At 42.3% G+C, this 16,598-nt stretch overlaps 1 protein-coding gene across 1 annotated transcript in view; it reads right to left on the bottom strand.

The window, feature by feature from the left end:
• USH2A (usherin) overlaps positions 1 to 16,307 on the bottom strand; it is a 462,824-nt gene extending 446,517 nt beyond the window's left edge. Inside the window, exons 1-2 of the mRNA XM_090263490.1 lie at positions 15,823 to 16,307; positions 13,322 to 13,487 (exon numbers count right to left, since the gene is read on the bottom strand). Coding sequence (XP_090119616.1) covers positions 13,322 to 13,487; positions 15,823 to 16,307 — 651 coding nt within the window. The remainder of the gene's footprint in view (positions 1 to 13,321; positions 13,488 to 15,822) is intronic.
• Between the last annotated feature and the right edge of the window lie 291 nt (positions 16,308 to 16,598).

Genomic DNA, 16,598 nt, shown 5'->3' on the forward strand with positions numbered 1-16,598 from the left:
TTTCCTGATTATTATAAAACTATTCTAATCTTGAATCTCGTATTTAAGGAGAAAATTCTTAATCAGATAGTAACTTCTTAACCTGCTTCCTTTGCTCCACTTAAAAACCCTCCATTAATTTTGTGCTGAAAAGATTTATAGCTAATGGAACAGAAAGTAAATGCATACCTTAAATAATTGACCTATTTTCTTCAATGCAAAAATTAGTCACGTCTCTAATGAGAAAAGCATATTTCTAAACGTGCTACAGACTTGCCTGCAACATATTTTTATTAACAGAGAACAGTTTTTCTATATATCTTCCCATCAGAACCAATGAAAATCATTTAGGTTTTATTTTAAAATATAGCCAAGCACTTCTACCTAATGCTCAGCTACCAGGTGGACAAAATAATAGAGCCTCACATTTACATCTTGCTTCTCAACTGTCAGTCCATTTACTAGCTGTCAGTAAAAGAGAAAAATAAAAAAGAAATTGACTGTCAGTTTTAAAAAAGAGTAAGGGAAAGGATACCAGTAAATATGGAGAAAATGATTTTTAAAAATATTTTTGTCAACTTTAGCATAAGTGCTTCTCCTGTGGGAAATGTATAACTACATAATTTTAATTATTTGATGTCTTAAAATCGCAGATTCTAGAAAAGATGGAAATGCATGAGAAAAACGTGTTTGCTTTGAAGTCACTGTGTCCACTCTAGGGTGAGTCTGATACAAACGCACCACTGTTCCCCTCATTAAATAAAGGATTCCAGAGTTTTGCCGTGTTATTTGTATAGAACAGGAAAAGGATCCTTAGGCTCAGATTAGAGGATCTACATGTCCTTTAGATTTCCTAATAAGAATCTTAATAAATGTAATAGACATGAAAAATTGAGAATTTAATACCATACTAGGAATGAACTCAGACCATAACTGCACCTCTCCCTGAACATAAAACTCCAAGTATTAATTATTTTCCCAGTCTAAATATTCAAAGATAGTGACAGTTTTTTATACTCCATTGGGATATATGCCTTGTATAGTCCAATGAAAGCATTTCAGAATATGTTATTTAAATCACCTTCACTGTAAAGGGCTACATATTCTTGAAATGGGTAATTCTGCGCCTAAACTTTGAAGAGACCCAATGGACCTAAGTGTCAACAGCAGATAAACAAATAGTAATATGGCAAATACATGTGGATACATTTTCTTGGCATTCACAATTACATACCAAATTTTGAAGACTTTAACTTTTTAGAGAGGTAAGAAGTCTCCCATCACTTGGGCGATTTCATGTTATAATGTTGCAACTGCCTGTCAAGGCGAGACTCTAAAATTAATCATTACTAATTGTATTGAGTACAGCTAATGAATGCAAGTGATTTTTATGAAAACAATGAAATGGAATCATTACAGCATTCCGTCCGGAGGTTAACAAGTGGACTGAGGAGAACATCAGCTGTAAATCTATTTAAATACAGCTTTACGCATGCGGTAGTAGGGAAGGTAAAAACAGAATATGAAATAAACATTAGGCATCAGCGCTGCGCTCACTGTCAAGAGGACGCTCAGGCTTCTAACCACAGAGTTCAGCTGAAGGTAACTATCTGTCAAACGTAATCTGCGCAAGTGAATATGCTTCGGCTGGTGCCATGAATCAACCAGAATTGCTTTGGTCTTATTGACATTCAATTGCAGGAGGTTGCAGCTCATCCAGCCCAACAGACAGCCTGACAACACCCCGAGTGCTCCCAGTGACAGAGAGCTTTAAATAGAGACGCAACTATCATCAAAACACACATGGAACTCAGCTTCGTGAGCCTTCAGAGCACCTTCTGAAATTGGTCAGTCAGTCAGCAGCTGGTCCGAGATGCCCCGAGACCTCATCTCCTTCCTCCTAACATCTGCCAGCCGGCTCAGGTAACAAGCCATTCTTCATGTTAAAAAATAAATTAAAAAAAAAAATGAATACAGATTTGATTGGCAGGTGAAGGCGTCCTGGATTAGTATGAGTTTCTGTTGCATTGTGCTTAACCCCAATTCTCCACTTAGCAGGGCTGCCTTTCGTCTCTCTTACCATTGGAGACTTGGCCCCGATACATCTTAATAAATAGTAACCGGGCAGGCATGAAGAAATCCGGAGGGTCAACTTTAGACGACGCCTCGCAGATGTTTCTGACATGCGCTGAGTTTGCATCAGCGCTGTTGCGTTACACCAACCAGAGGACCGAGGGGAGCGAGGTGGAGTGACTTGCTTAGAGCCACGTCCCTGGGGGTGTTGTGACCTCTCAGGCAGATTCTGCTGGGGCCCATATGCTTTGGTTCCAGGTCTTAATCCTTCGCGGAACAAAATCCCTGCCCCCTTCTGTTCTGTCCGCGCTTGCCTTCCACGAAGAAAAACGGGTAACTTCCCAACTGCTTGTGACCCTCTGCTCCCTGCCGTGAAACACCCTCTGTCTCTTCACGCCACAGCGGTGTCATCTGAGCCTTCTGCCCAGGGTCCTCACAGAATGACACGTGGAAAACCCTGGACTCAGCAGGATGAGATCCTCGTTGTTTCAATGGCACGTCAGGGCTGTCCTGCCCCTCTAAGAACTATAGTCTAACAGGAGCTCACGTTTCAGGACAAGCCCTTGCAGGACAGAAGGACAAGTACATGACTTTCTAATACACACACACACACACACACACACACACACATACACATGTAAATCAATCCAGAACATAGCAGTTTCCTGGACTCTCATGCTAGGGTCTTCCTTAGCAACCTTCTTCATCTTCTCTCCCTGGACCTTCATTACTTCTCTCAAGACTGACCTTGACCTATGAGGCTACCTGGAAATAAACGGCAGGGCAACATTAACTTTAAAAAGAGGAGGATGGTAGACAAAAGTATATATGCACTCCGGATGTGTTCTGCTTAGAACCCTATAAAATATGCACAGCAGCGGCCAGTGGATAGTACATGGGAACCACAGCAAAATTATTAGAAGGGCTTGGTTGGGTTTCTCTTTCTTTCTTTGTTACTGATTTTCTTAGTATCCTAGAACATTGGTTCTCGTCTGCTTTACGTTGTATAAAACCCGGATCGAGTGTTTGAACATATAACCACCTGATCGCACATCCAAGCACCATGCCACCCGCAAACCGTCTGAGGCACCTGCAAGGTCCTTCCCCTTCCTAAGTCACCTATTTACTGAAACCAGGGACTTAGTCTCTCTTCAGCATAATATTTCTGATACTAACAAGTCTTTGTACTTTCTCTGAACAGGAATTTTTAACAGTCACCTTTACCTTGTATCATTTCTAAGCCAAAATATATGTAGCCAATTCGAAATACTTATTAGCGATCCTTAGAAAGCGCATACGCCATCTTAGGGTCTCATGTATGTCCCCACTTTCCTTGCTTTATGCTTTGATAAACTGCTGCCAGTTAAAAATGGTTAACCTTAAATCCAAGCCTTTTCTACACAGGCGTGGCATGAAAACTTGTGTGTCAAAAATAAAAAAAAAAAGGAGAGGGAGGGGGAGGGGAAGGGGGAGGGGAGGAGACTGGAGGGGTGAGGGGGAGGAGGAGGAGGAGAAGAAGAAGAAGAAAGAAAAGAAAAAGAAAAAAAAAAAAAAACACGGTGTAAATTATAAGCGAATAAAACAGGATAAAGAATAAAACTCCAAAGCAGTTCTTCTCAATACTGGGCAGTTCTGTCCCTCAAGGGAAATTTTGTCACCAGGATGGAGGTAAATGGAGTTGTGGGAGGTCTGCTACTTGTGTTTAGTGGGTAGAGGCCCGGGATGCTGCAAAACACCCTGCAATGCACGGGCCAGCCTCTACACGAAGAATTATCCTGTCTAAAATGTCAACAATGCTGAGCTTGAGAAATCATGTCCCAAAGCCATTAACCTATTCAATAATGTGACATATGCTAATAAAAAATGTGAGCACAAAGAAAATCAAAACTTGGTGTAATGTCAAGACATTTCACTTATTCTGCTGCAACCATCCCACAGATACACACACACACGAGTAGATCAGATGTGTTCAATTATCAAGAAGCAGGAACAGTACTTTCTCTGTCACTAGTCTACAAAGGTGTACAGTGGCACCAATTTAAGAAATATATTAAATGCTTTTAATAGAAATAAATGTAATGTGACATAAGCAACCAGAAAAGCCAAAAATACAGAAGTCAGAGCCCAAGGAAACCTAGAAGCAAAGACTGCCCGCAAAAGGACACATTTTGGTTTTTATCATGTGGGTCCATAAGCAAGCCTAACACATTTTTACTTATGCCAAATATAAAATTCCCCCTCTATTTTCCATGATGCTGTTTAAAATAGTATCTAAAATGTGTATTTCACAGTACACATACTATACTTATGGGAGCTCCCACTATACATTCAAAAATTAAGTCACTTATCACGAATGCTCAGTCCCACTAGTGTAAATGATTTAGCACAGTGTATCTAATAGGGTGCAACAAAAATTAACAACAGCTCATAATTATAGATGCTAATTTGGATAAGCTCTCACTAATTAATAGAAGAATTTATCCTTGGTATTTATTTTAAACATGATCAAGCATTGCTTATTATTTTAATCACTACACGAACCAGTCACACATGGTACAAATGAACATCAGGCTACATATAGCGACACCAGGAACTCCTCCTGATGAGCTCTGCAGTGAGCGGCAACTGCTTTTGCATCAGAATGACTCCGTTTCCCCCCCATTCTCAAATCCGAGGTAAACTGAGGCCATGCTAACTGTAATGTGGGAAGCGACGAGTCTTGAGGGTTCGCCACAATCTTTGCGACATCTACAGGTGCCTCAAAAAGACATACATGCCAAAATTCATTGAACCAACATGTAAAAGAGTGCAAATTGCATGATCTCCCCCTACGTCCATTCTGGCGTCTGATCTGAAACATTAGCAATTTCTCTTTCCCTTGAAGTGTTCGTGGCCCCATAAATCCGCTGCAATATTGACAGGTTGATGCCAAGTTAAATGTTGCCCTCGCATCGAGCCTGTGTTTCTAATTGAGAATTAAGCTCCTGCTCGCCCACGTGAAAGGCAAGCCTCTCTGCCAACGGCGGGAGTGGCCACCACCCCAGTCAGCAGAGGACACACTGCTGGCCTCTAGTTCTTCTGCGGACACCCAGGGCGGTACTGGGTTCCAAAGCAACTTCAAGCCACCTTTCACCTCAATTTTGACAAAAACAGCTGCTGGAGAATGTTAAGAGGCTCTGCAATCATGCGTAAGTATTTTTTTTCTTGACAACTTTACAATTAGTCAGTACAGCTGAATGCTGCGGCCATGTACGCCAGATTTTTATATGTAAATAAGACCATGTCTAGCTTTGTCAGAACTGATGTTATGATTGCCAACCAGCGTCTCTTCTTTTTCCTACATCCGAATCTTTTGTAAAGGATTCTTCCTCGCTGCTCACCATTTTAGCCAACAAGCTTTAGCTGTAATGAAGAGTTTATAATATCATCCATTGGAACATGGTAGGCAAGGTCCCGTTTAAAACTCTGTGATTTCTGGGCCTGACAAAGAGGGAACAACCCTATTACCCCCAAGACCTCTCTCTACTATTAAGAATCCTCGACAGATCACAGCAAATAAGACAGGACAACACTTCAAGGTAGGAAGGAGCAGGAAAATATTGTAGGGAACTCAGGATATAAGGAAAGACATGGTCACCAATCCCTTAGGTTTTCTTATTACCACCCGTGAAACCTAGACAGAGCATTCCAGAAGCATCTATCCTGAACTGCACAGATAAAATTAGTCTACCTCTCCTAGATAAAGGACTAGGGAAAGAGCGGCATGAAACAGAAGACCTTTCTGGAAATATCTGCCCAACTTTAGCCAAACGGTAATGGAGAAATCTCCCAATCAGGGGGCTAATGACTTACTGTCCATCCCCTCCCACGAAGCAGAAGTCCCCTGCAGTCCCCTGTGGTTCCCTGACACTGTGACAGCAGGGCCACTCCTCCTGGCAAAAGCAGGCGGGAGCCCATTTCCATGCAGGGCACCGCTCACAACACAGACAGGGTGTGTATCCTCCACCCTCCATGGGTGGAAGAAGGCAGCTCCCCAACTGAGTTGGGAGAGTGACTTTGATGGGACAGAGTCACACTTGCTTTTCATCCCTTGCTCAACAGAGGGGCGGAGCTTGGACCCCTCTTCCAAAGTAGCTTTGTCAACAACAGGAAAATTCACCAAAACAGACTATACTGTGGAACATTGGTAATGACTGAAAAACTTCAGTACATTTTAAAAGTCTGAAATCATACAGAATGCATTCTCTGGTCACAATGGATTCAAATTGGAAACCAATAACGGAAATATAACTTTAAAAGTCTTCAAGTGCTTGCAAAGTAAACGATACACTTCTTATTAATCCATGAGCCAAAGAGAAATTCTCAAAGGAAATAAAAAATTCATAGACCTGAATGAAAATATAATATAACATGTTAAAATATGTGGGAGACAACCGAAAGAGTGGGAAGAAATTTACAGCACTGAACTATACACTAAATTGAATTCGTCGGCAGCCGTCCGTCTCGAGAGACGATGGTGTAGCTTCCTAAGAGTCTATCTGCACCGCCGAGAATGGCTGTGCAGTCCGACTCGGGAGTGACAAGGTATCTGTCTCCTCCCGTGTTGAATCGACATCTTACGATGACGCTGGAGTGTCCTCTCCAGTGAAGCTGAAGCTACAGAGCCTGGGCAGGGTGATATGGAGGGTCTGCTGTTGCCCATGCAGCAGACCCCCCCCCTCTCTTCGCAGCTGAAGGGTCCAAGGGAAAGACGGAGTCAATACAGCTTGGCTTCAGGTGCGCCGCAGGAGTTGCCGGTGTTGACTTCAACGTCAAACCGCCTTAGGGACTCCGGCTCCGGATTTTCTGTCGGGGTTTACTCCCTTAGCCTTTCCCCTGAAGAGGTATGCCGCAAGGCAGCGGAGGTGTTTTGGAGTCAGAGTTTTCCTTCTCTTTACGGAAGTAAACCCCATGCTTACATTAGGAGAAAGGAGAGGCCCTGAATCATTACTCTAAGTTCCAACCTCAAGAATTAGACAAAAAAGGGGGGGCAAAGTAAGTTCAACAAGCGTAAGAAAGGAAATACATATACAGACTGAAATTGATAAAAACCTAAGATAGGAAAACCAAAGAAAAAAATCAAGAGAACAAACATTTTTGTTCCTCAAAAACATTAAGAATATTGAAAAGCCTCTAGCAAGACTAACAAATATAAAAAGTGAAGACATCACTAGTATCAGCAATGGAACAGAATATTATTTTAGATCCCATGACCAACAAAATTATAATAAAGGATAATATGAACAATATTACAGTCACAAATTCAACAACATAGAAAAACTAAACCAACTCCCTGGAAACCACAAACTACCTAATGTCAACCAAAAATAAAAAAAAAATTAAAGAGATAATCTGAATATGTCTATATTAAGTATAGAAATCTATTTGATTTAAAATCTCCAAAAATGAGCTCGCCAAGGCCAGGAAGCTTCACAGGAAATGAAGAGACTTCTAGCAAACATTTAAAAAGAATTAACACCAATTTTACATAATGTATTCAAGAAAACAGAATAGGAGTAACACTCTCCAACTCATTTTATGAGGATAGCATTAAATACCAAAAGCTAGTACTAGAAAGAATAATTGCAGATCAATATAGCTCATGAACATTAGATGTAAAATTTTTCAAAGAATATTAGCAAATCAAATCCAGCAACATAAAAAAGGAATTATCTGTAACGACCAAGTGGGATTTATTCCAGGTATGTAAGGTTGGTATAATATTGGAAAAATCAGGATAATCAAGTACATTAACAGGCTAAATAAAAAGTATATGTTTGTATACAAATGCTTATATTGACTTTATTTGTACCCGCCCCCCCCCCCCAAAAAAAAGAAAAATGGAAACAGACCAGATATCCCTCAAAGGGTGAATTGTTCAACAGATGCTGGTACGTCCATACCAAGGACTACCACCCAGAAATAAAAACAGAAGGAACTACTGAGAGGCTCATCAATTTAGATGAATCTCCATGAAATATACTGAGCGGGAAAAAAAAAAAAGCCAGCGTCAAAGGTTACCTGTTGTGTGTTCCATGATACAGCGTTGTGAAAAGACAGAATTTCAGAAATGAAGAACAGATGAATGGTTGCTGGAAGTCAGCGATCTGGGGCTGCCGAGGAGGAAGGAACAAGGGGGTGTGATTGTAACAGAACGACACGATTACCTCCAAGTGACGGTGGCGGAGCTGCTTTGTATCTGCACCCTGATGGACACACAAATCTCCACACGTGATACAACCGTATGGAACGGCACGGGAAAAACGTGGACTGTTATCGGTGTCAATACCCTGGGTGTGGCATCCCGCTGTCGTTTTTCAAGATGTTACAAATGGGTAAAAGATACGTTCCTGGGCTAGCTCAGTATAACTTCTCAGGAGTGTCTGTGAAACTAAATTTACCTAAAACAATGTTTAATTAAAATGTAAAATACAAGCACTATCTATACCATTTTCAAAATTTCTGGGGTCTCACTTCTCTTTAATATTTACAAAAGCCTACTCCTACACACTTTGAGGTGCTCTGCCTGAGCCTTGCACGTATTCTAGGGGATTAAAGAATAATGTTCACCATTTGCTCCAGTGTGTATGTCCTCGGAATTCATCTCCTTCGCTACTTTTTTTTTTTTTTTCCTGTGACTTACATTCAACCCAAACATCGAACCCAGCTCCTTTCTATAAGTGGCCACGTGTAACAGATTTGGGCCAACTACTTGGAATAACATACGGGATTTGCATGCCAGAAAGCACACAGCTTAAAATTACGGATATCCATCCATAATTTAAGCTTGTTGGTCCACTCCACCACCATGGCATGGGTTGAATCTTTTCCTCAGACCTTTGGGCTCTGTCTGCTCCCCCTAAATTCAAAAGCCTTTCTGTCCCTGTCCCCCTCTTCCATTGCGTCCCCCCTTTATTCTTCTTCCCATGTTGGCTGGGTACAAACAGAAGGCTTGGGAAAACAACATGTAGCACAAGTAGTTGAAAGCAACGGAAATTATAAAAGGGATGATACGGGTTGGTGTTTTCACGCAGCAGGGGTTGAGGGGATGTGCCGCTGGGAATCCAGCACGTAACGCTTACCGAAGGCCGCGTGGACGTCTTCTGTTCCCTCAATCAATAGAGGCGTGGAAATACCTTTATAAAGTGTGCACGTGGGCATACACTCCAGAGATTAATTGAGAGACTTGGTTTATCTAGTCTAACAAATGTTGGTTAAATTGCATTTTTCCCTCCAGAACTATCAATAGTTCTCCCTCTTCAGATTGAATACATAAATCAAAAGAACATATTTCATGAACAAACTCCGATTACAAAACTCCTATTCTTTGGGTATCGATTCCTAAAACTTTATTTATCCATGCATTTGTGTCCCTTCATTGTGTCAGATTAGAACTGCTGGTTTTTGGGTTTTTTTTTTTTTTTTATGTTACTGTCGCTGAAATCATCTGTGGCTCTTGAATTGTCAGTGACTCAGAGAGCCTTCAAAATAGCACAGAAAATGTAAACAGACTCATTGCTAACCCTTTTCTTGTGGCTGGATTTCATTAACTTCAAATTATAGTAATTGGTTTACTATAATTTCAGCATAATTACTATAGGGTTACCACACTGATGAGTCTTGGATGCTATTGGTCCTATAAAGTGTGTGGAACCGCTTAAGGGAAAGCAGTATTTTCACAGGAAACTCTGAGGTTTTACTTTTAGATGATGATATTCAATTGAATAAAATATACTTTTACACTGCTTTTTTTCTACCAATCCGTAACAAACTTCTCAAGCAAATTCTCTTATGTATTCCAAACCATTTTTTAAAAGGAAATCAAAAGAGGTCTCTTTTATAACTATAGCATGTGCTGATTAAACATAAAAACTAAGCTTTAAAAAAATCTGCTAATAATATCAGTGTTCCCTGCTTGATAATAAAAAGACTGAATTGATTTTTTTCCAGTTTTAGGACAAAAAAAAAAAAAATACGACATAACGAATTTCAGCTTGATATAATTTGAAATAGCCAATATATTAAACCCCAAAGTGAAATTTAAATTGGCAATCATCTCAGATTCAAGTCCCTGAATGAATATTAATTTAAAACTAATCATATTCCAACAAGTTGGAGCTTCAAAATGCTAGTTCTTGAATAAAAGCTGTTAGTTCCATCACTACACATCAGGCATTTCTTGTTTAGGAAATTCGACCTCAGCTGTTCAGTAGGTCTGGCTCCTCCTGGCACCTTTCTTTGCCCAGGGGTTTTAATTATTTAAAAACCATTTTTTTTTTCCAAATCTGGGAAATGAGAATTCTGATTTGACTAATAGAAAGCTGATACTGAGTGAACTGTCTGCGGTAAGCTGTAAGGTCACATTTGTCCATTAATTTTATGTTACCATGTCTTGTAAGTTAAATTGTGGTTTCTGAGGCAGTTCCATGAGCAAAGGCATATGGTTTATTTTACACACACACACACACACACACACACACACACACCATATAAATTAAAATTGATTTATAGCCATATTGGAGGATCAGTAAAAATATGCATGCACATTAATTACAGACTGGCAAATCAAACTTTGACTGAACTAGACTATCAATTATGTGTTCTGTTCTACGCCTCTCAATAATGAAAGTCCCTAATCCCACGATCAAACAATTTGGATCTGCTACATAGCGATGCAACAGGAAGTTACGTTTTATATGAAACGGTGTTCTTTGCAGTGATACAGTGAAACCCACTTGCAAGCTGCCTTTGCCCATATCTTGGCCATAAAAATCTACCCCTGAAATACTTTCTGTGTAGGTCCCAGACAGCACAGGGAGGCAGATAAAAAGACAGGCTTGATGTCAGTCGAGGAGCTAAGTCTGTCACGGACGATCCAGACAACCCTGCGCCAGAGCGTTCCACACTCTGACAAACTGCACCTGACTCTATAGTGCTACACGCTTTGTTGCCTTGAGTTCAAGGGAGCCTCCTTCCGTTGCTCCGGGCCATTGCTCTCGTTACCTAAGTGCAGAAACCAGGTCAAGTACGTCTCTCAGCACCACCCAGCATCCGGACCGGCAGCAGGTCTCCCCTTCGCCATCTCTTGTCTGTCCCCTACTTTTTAAAACCACTTTGCAGGAATGAGCACATTCCTTATCAAACATCTAGCAAATGAATTACTACACATTCTGTAATATCTTCCAAGTGTTCAGACCGGTGTCCCCTTAAGGAACCATATGCCGGTCTACAAGTTAGGGAAAATAATCGCTCTCCCTTTTTTATTTGAACGAAGCCAGACTTTCAGAATGCTGGGTACCCCCCAATCTATCAATAAATGCCAGATGAATCAACAACCGACCTGCATGGTTTTTCTAATGTGCTATGACTGTTTAGTTCTGCAGTTTTAATATGAAATATAGAATGGGGGGGGGGGGACTTCCAAAAACTATCTAAAAATAAATAAGTGTACGAATCGGAAAGGACACGTTTTCTCTTGGTACTCAAACAGTTATGAATAAAGCGGTCTCATTAAACCATAAGTACTTGAACCTTTTCTCAAAAGGGGGGTAAGATTTAAATATTTATAAAGAAATTTTGCCTAAACGAGGAAAGGACCCGTATGTGACATGTACTGAAAGGAGGATGCTGATTGCGGTAGGCACGCTGAGAGCATTTTAGCCCCAGGAGAGTGTCCCAGTCGTGGTCACCTCTCCACACTGGGATTTCCAGCATTCTCTGTGAAGCTTTTAACACGCTACTGCCAACACACGCGGCTGGTGCACGGCTGAGGCAGAGCAAAGGCCCCTCAAAGGAATCACTTTTATCATGGTTGATGCAAAAACTATGACATCGTATTGACTGGGCATCTTTCGCAGATCCCCTTTCTTTGCCTGTTTCTCTTTGCACATTTTTACCTTTATAACCCAATCCTCTTACACAAGTCTATGGGTAGAAATGGACAATTTCAAGAGAGAGGACCAAGTAGGCCCCTACCTGCGGACAGTGGAATGAATGAGAGGCCAGCTCTGACAAATTGAACCCACCTCTGCGACCGCCACGGCCTGACATCAGACATGACCGCCCCTTTGTAGGTCCTTCCAGCGTTGCTGGCATAGAGATACTGCTCCCTGCCAAGCGCCTTTGCTAAACTCATATCCGAACTAAGAGCTGAGTGGATAAGGCATAAAATGCTGCCTGAATATCGCTTTGCCAATACCTTCCCTGAGAAATCATTCACGGTTACCTCTCTGCATTTCTATTTTAAATGCTCCTCCTCAGACCTTACATGCATTGCTTTGCTAATACATGGCACAATTTCAGACACAATCAGGGCCCGACAAAGACATAGACAAAGTGTATTTAAATCATCAAGAACAATTTCTATGCTGAAATACACTCTGAAATCCAAGCCACCATCCTCCACAATCTCTAAGGAAGGCCGCTTCTGGATGGCATGAACATATAAGAAAGCAAAGATTATTTTCATAACATGGATGAGGGTACAGATGTCCCCTGGTGCAAAGGGGGATCACAAGGACCCCTGTTTGATGCCTCTATGAGATCATATACTGAGACCTGCAGACAGTGCCTCTGGTATGCAAGGCAAGGGGGACTTTCGCCTGCACTGGGCCATTTCCATGCCCTGGAGACACAGAAGGATAAACGGTGTCTATTCCCAGAGACCATAAAATAACAGACATCTCACAGTCCTCGGGGACTTCCGCAGCTTCTAAGGTTACTACAAACCATGGCTAACAACTGAAGTCACAATGTAACACCTTTTGAGTGTGACATGGAACGTTCATTAGTTCTATGGTCAGCATGTTCATGCAACAGCCACATTGTGTTCCCATCCTCAGACGCTACCTGCAAAAGGCAGCCGTGAGAAGCAGGCAGGGCATCCGGCACGCCGTGACCAGTGACATCACTTCTGGGCACCAGGACAGCGCGCACACATGTTTGAACAGAATGAAACACACCAACCCAATGCAATGGAAATGCCGCGAAGCCATGTTTCTCCGGGAAGCGTCGTCTGAAGTTTCTGCGGGGTGCCTCCCAGCTGTTTCGAGGGGGACAGCGCTGGTATATCGTGAGATGTACCAGTAAGTCTTTTCAATATTGGTTTGCGTCACGTGTCGTTCACACAGGCTTAAAATCGAAAAGGCCCCACCTCAGGCCATTTAAAGGTAAGAAAGGAAGACAGAGTGTTACGTTTCAGCAAACGTTAAACGCGTTCTGTTGTACTCACCTGCACACTCAGATGAATCCATTTCTTCACAAGAATCCTCCCCAGGGTCATTACTTTTATTGGAGGCTGCAGACCATGGACTGTGCGGTAATAAAACACGGTCTCCTTCTCAGACACTGTGAGTTTGAACACAAGCTGCCCGTCCACCGTCTTCTCTATCACACACCTTAGGAAGCAAGGAGGAGGGACCAAAGGTCAGCCGCGAACCGAAAGACACGCGGGGGCGTCGCGCATTTACAGCGGCGCATCTGATCCCAAACTCTGCCCAAAAAGCCGCACCGTGCACCAGTGCCCCAGTGCCGTTATAGTCAGAGCAAGCTTGATTCCAATAAAAAAAAAAATCCTTATTTATAATACAGTCCCAAGAACCTAGCCACCCTTTATTAGACATTCACGGTGCAAATGTAGGTGGTGGGACCATCCTGCAAGACTAACATTTAGCTGAGTGACTCGCCGGTTCCTCCGCTATTTCTTTTATAGGAAGCGGCACCATACATACCCTGGGTACTGAGGTACCAGTGAAGAACACTTAATAGTCACTGTTTTACTGCCGCTATTTTATTAGATTTTGTACCTATATTTAGAGATAAAGATGAGAGTAAGTATATATTTTGAGCAAACAGGTTCGGCTGGCATAAAGTTTTTATATAAAGCAAAAATAAGGCTTTATAGGAATTCTCCTATGATTTTTTTAACCCTTCATTGGGTGATTATTTCTAAGTCATTAGAATGAAAAGAGTTTTTGCTCCCCGACTCCAGGTCTTAAACAATCTGAGAGAAAAAAAAAAAAAAAAAAAGTGCCTTTAGTCATTTTTCTTGAGTTTCAATTTACAATACAAGTTAGCATTTGACCATGACTCAAGAATGTATTTACCAAATGCAGGCTTACTTCCCCAAGCTTAGTGAAAATGCATTTCTTAATATGTTATTGATTATCTTCCTTGCTATTTTGTTTGCTTGTAAACATCCTCGCTTTGGTAGATAATGAATGTGAGAGGAAGGCAGGTAGCAAAATATTTAGGAACTGGATTTATTCTGCTCCTGGATAAACAATAATTGGATAATCCCCGTTTTGTTTGTTTTACTTATCTAGTGCAAACACCCCGAAATTCCCCCAATTCCCGTAGGCATTTTAGTTTTGAGAATGGAAATGACCTTGAAGCACAGAACGCTTAGAACTGTAAGCCATGTGCTACGGCCTCTATAAATACTCCTCTGTCTTATTTATACAACAGGAGAGCAACACAAGATGAATTTGGTAGAGACACAGCCTTTGGGGAAAAAATTTTTTTTTTTTTGTCCTAGCCATATTTGCCAAGAGATCCTTTTTTAAGGCCGTCCACTAGTTACATAAACCGAGTGGGCTGGATTTACTGACATTTCAAACAGTAAGAAAACAGGATTTTCTTACGGGGTGACAGAGAATTTGAAATGATGGTTTGGAATGATTTTCACTCCACATTTTTTAAAAAATGAAAATACGCCAACTCTCACTTGGCACGTGAAAACTACACTCCCAAGACATTTAAGTCCTATTTGCTCATGAGATTATAAGACTTCTCTGGGTTGTTTCGCAAGCTTTTTAGATATTTGGCCAACACGGGCACACAATGCAAACGGCACGCCAGGAAGAGTCGCGCGCCCCGCGGGAAGACCAAAGAGAAGAAGACACGCCTCCAAACTGGCCCATGTATTCCAAATCCCAGATCGGCCCTAGACACGTAGGGAAGACACACCGTGTATCGGTTTAAAAGACTATTACAGAATAAAAAACATGTGATTCCATGAACTGGTTTTGAAAAGGACATTAAGGAAGCCACACACCACAGTCACTAACGGCCTTTCTACTGGGATCAGTGACATAAAGGCTTTCGAGACCCTTTTCATGCTTCCCTACATGTTCCCTGAGAGAGGCAACTCCGTGAAGGAAAGGGCCTGAAGTTTTCCCTTTTTCCGGGAGGAAGGGTTATTCATGTATTCAACTCACATCACTGGGCATTTTCTATGACTCAAGCCAACATCTCATCTTGGGAAAACAAGGACGATAAAGACACAGAGTTTACTGCCTAATGAAAGGTTTATACTCTAGTAGTGGCGGGTTATTTATATAAACTTCAACCAAAACTTTGAAAACAGCCAGGACTGTATTACCAGTCCCCAGGTCTTGATTCGGCCTGTGACGGGTGACAAAGATTGCACTCAATAAACGAATAGGAAATGCATGAGGCAGGTATCAGTGTGTCTGCCTGTGATGGGACCATCTTCATAGAGACTTTTGGAGGGCTCACATCTTTATGGTAAGGAGAAAAATATGATGGCATGTAGGAAAAAATGTTTGCAACGTACACTTGAGTAGGAAAGGCCAACATAGGAGCTGGCCTTGCATCGTGTGAATTTCACAGCGCCTTCCTGCATTCTGGTCTGGAGTTCAAGTTGTAATAATCTTCACTACAAGTGATTTTCAGGCTCCTAGGAAAGCTTACACTCACCCTACTACTTACATTACGCCTTCCTGCTCGGGTTTCAACCACACAGCCAAAGTAAACGATGCCGCCAGCCTTGGCGGAGGAGGAGAAGAAAAGCAATTCTTGTGATTTCCGAAAATAAAACTTGTGGCATTGTGCGGGGCGCGGGGACGCAGATCCTGCCTGTCTGTGCCGACGCAGCCCCCGAGGCCCGCCGAGAGAAGGGCGGTGTGGGCCGGGGCTGCAGACCTGTGCGGGCAGTCCTGGGTGCAGAGCCGCCGGCCGCAGGCCTCCAGGCTGTCGGCCGCCGCAGAGCTGTGGCAGAAGGTGCTCCGCTCTGGGAGCCCACACGTGGCGTGGGTTGGCACAACGGATACAGTCTTGAAAGCTCCCACGTTCTCCAGCCTCGGGAAAAGGCCCTGGGAGTCAGCCCACGAGATGGAAGCGAAATAGGAAAAGAGCAGCGTTTCGAGGATGGGAAACAGGAAACCAAAGCTCAGAGGGAGAGCTGGGCGACCCATGTTTACCAAAAAGCATCCTCCTGGGACTGTGCTCCTAAATAAGTCATGAGGCCGATGCTGCCAGCCGGCAGCCCAGGAAGGCCGGTGCTCTAAGTGACGTGCAGATCTGCCATTTTCGGGCCACTTCAGACACGTGCTCACGCCGAGATGATACCAGGGGCGTCCCGGGCAACGGAGAAGACATGAGGGGCTGCCAGTGTCTGGGAGTCAAAAAAAAAAAAAAGAAAAAAACAGCGTGTCAAGTAAAAGCTGCTCCAGCATGACAACTCCAGTTCTTCCTAAGAACGAAAA

Source organism: Furipterus horrens, unplaced genomic scaffold (assembly GCF_987537825.1).
Source record: "Furipterus horrens unplaced genomic scaffold, mFurHor1.1.pri manual_scaffold_15, whole genome shotgun sequence".
Lineage (NCBI taxonomy): Eukaryota > Metazoa > Chordata > Mammalia > Chiroptera > Furipteridae > Furipterus > Furipterus horrens.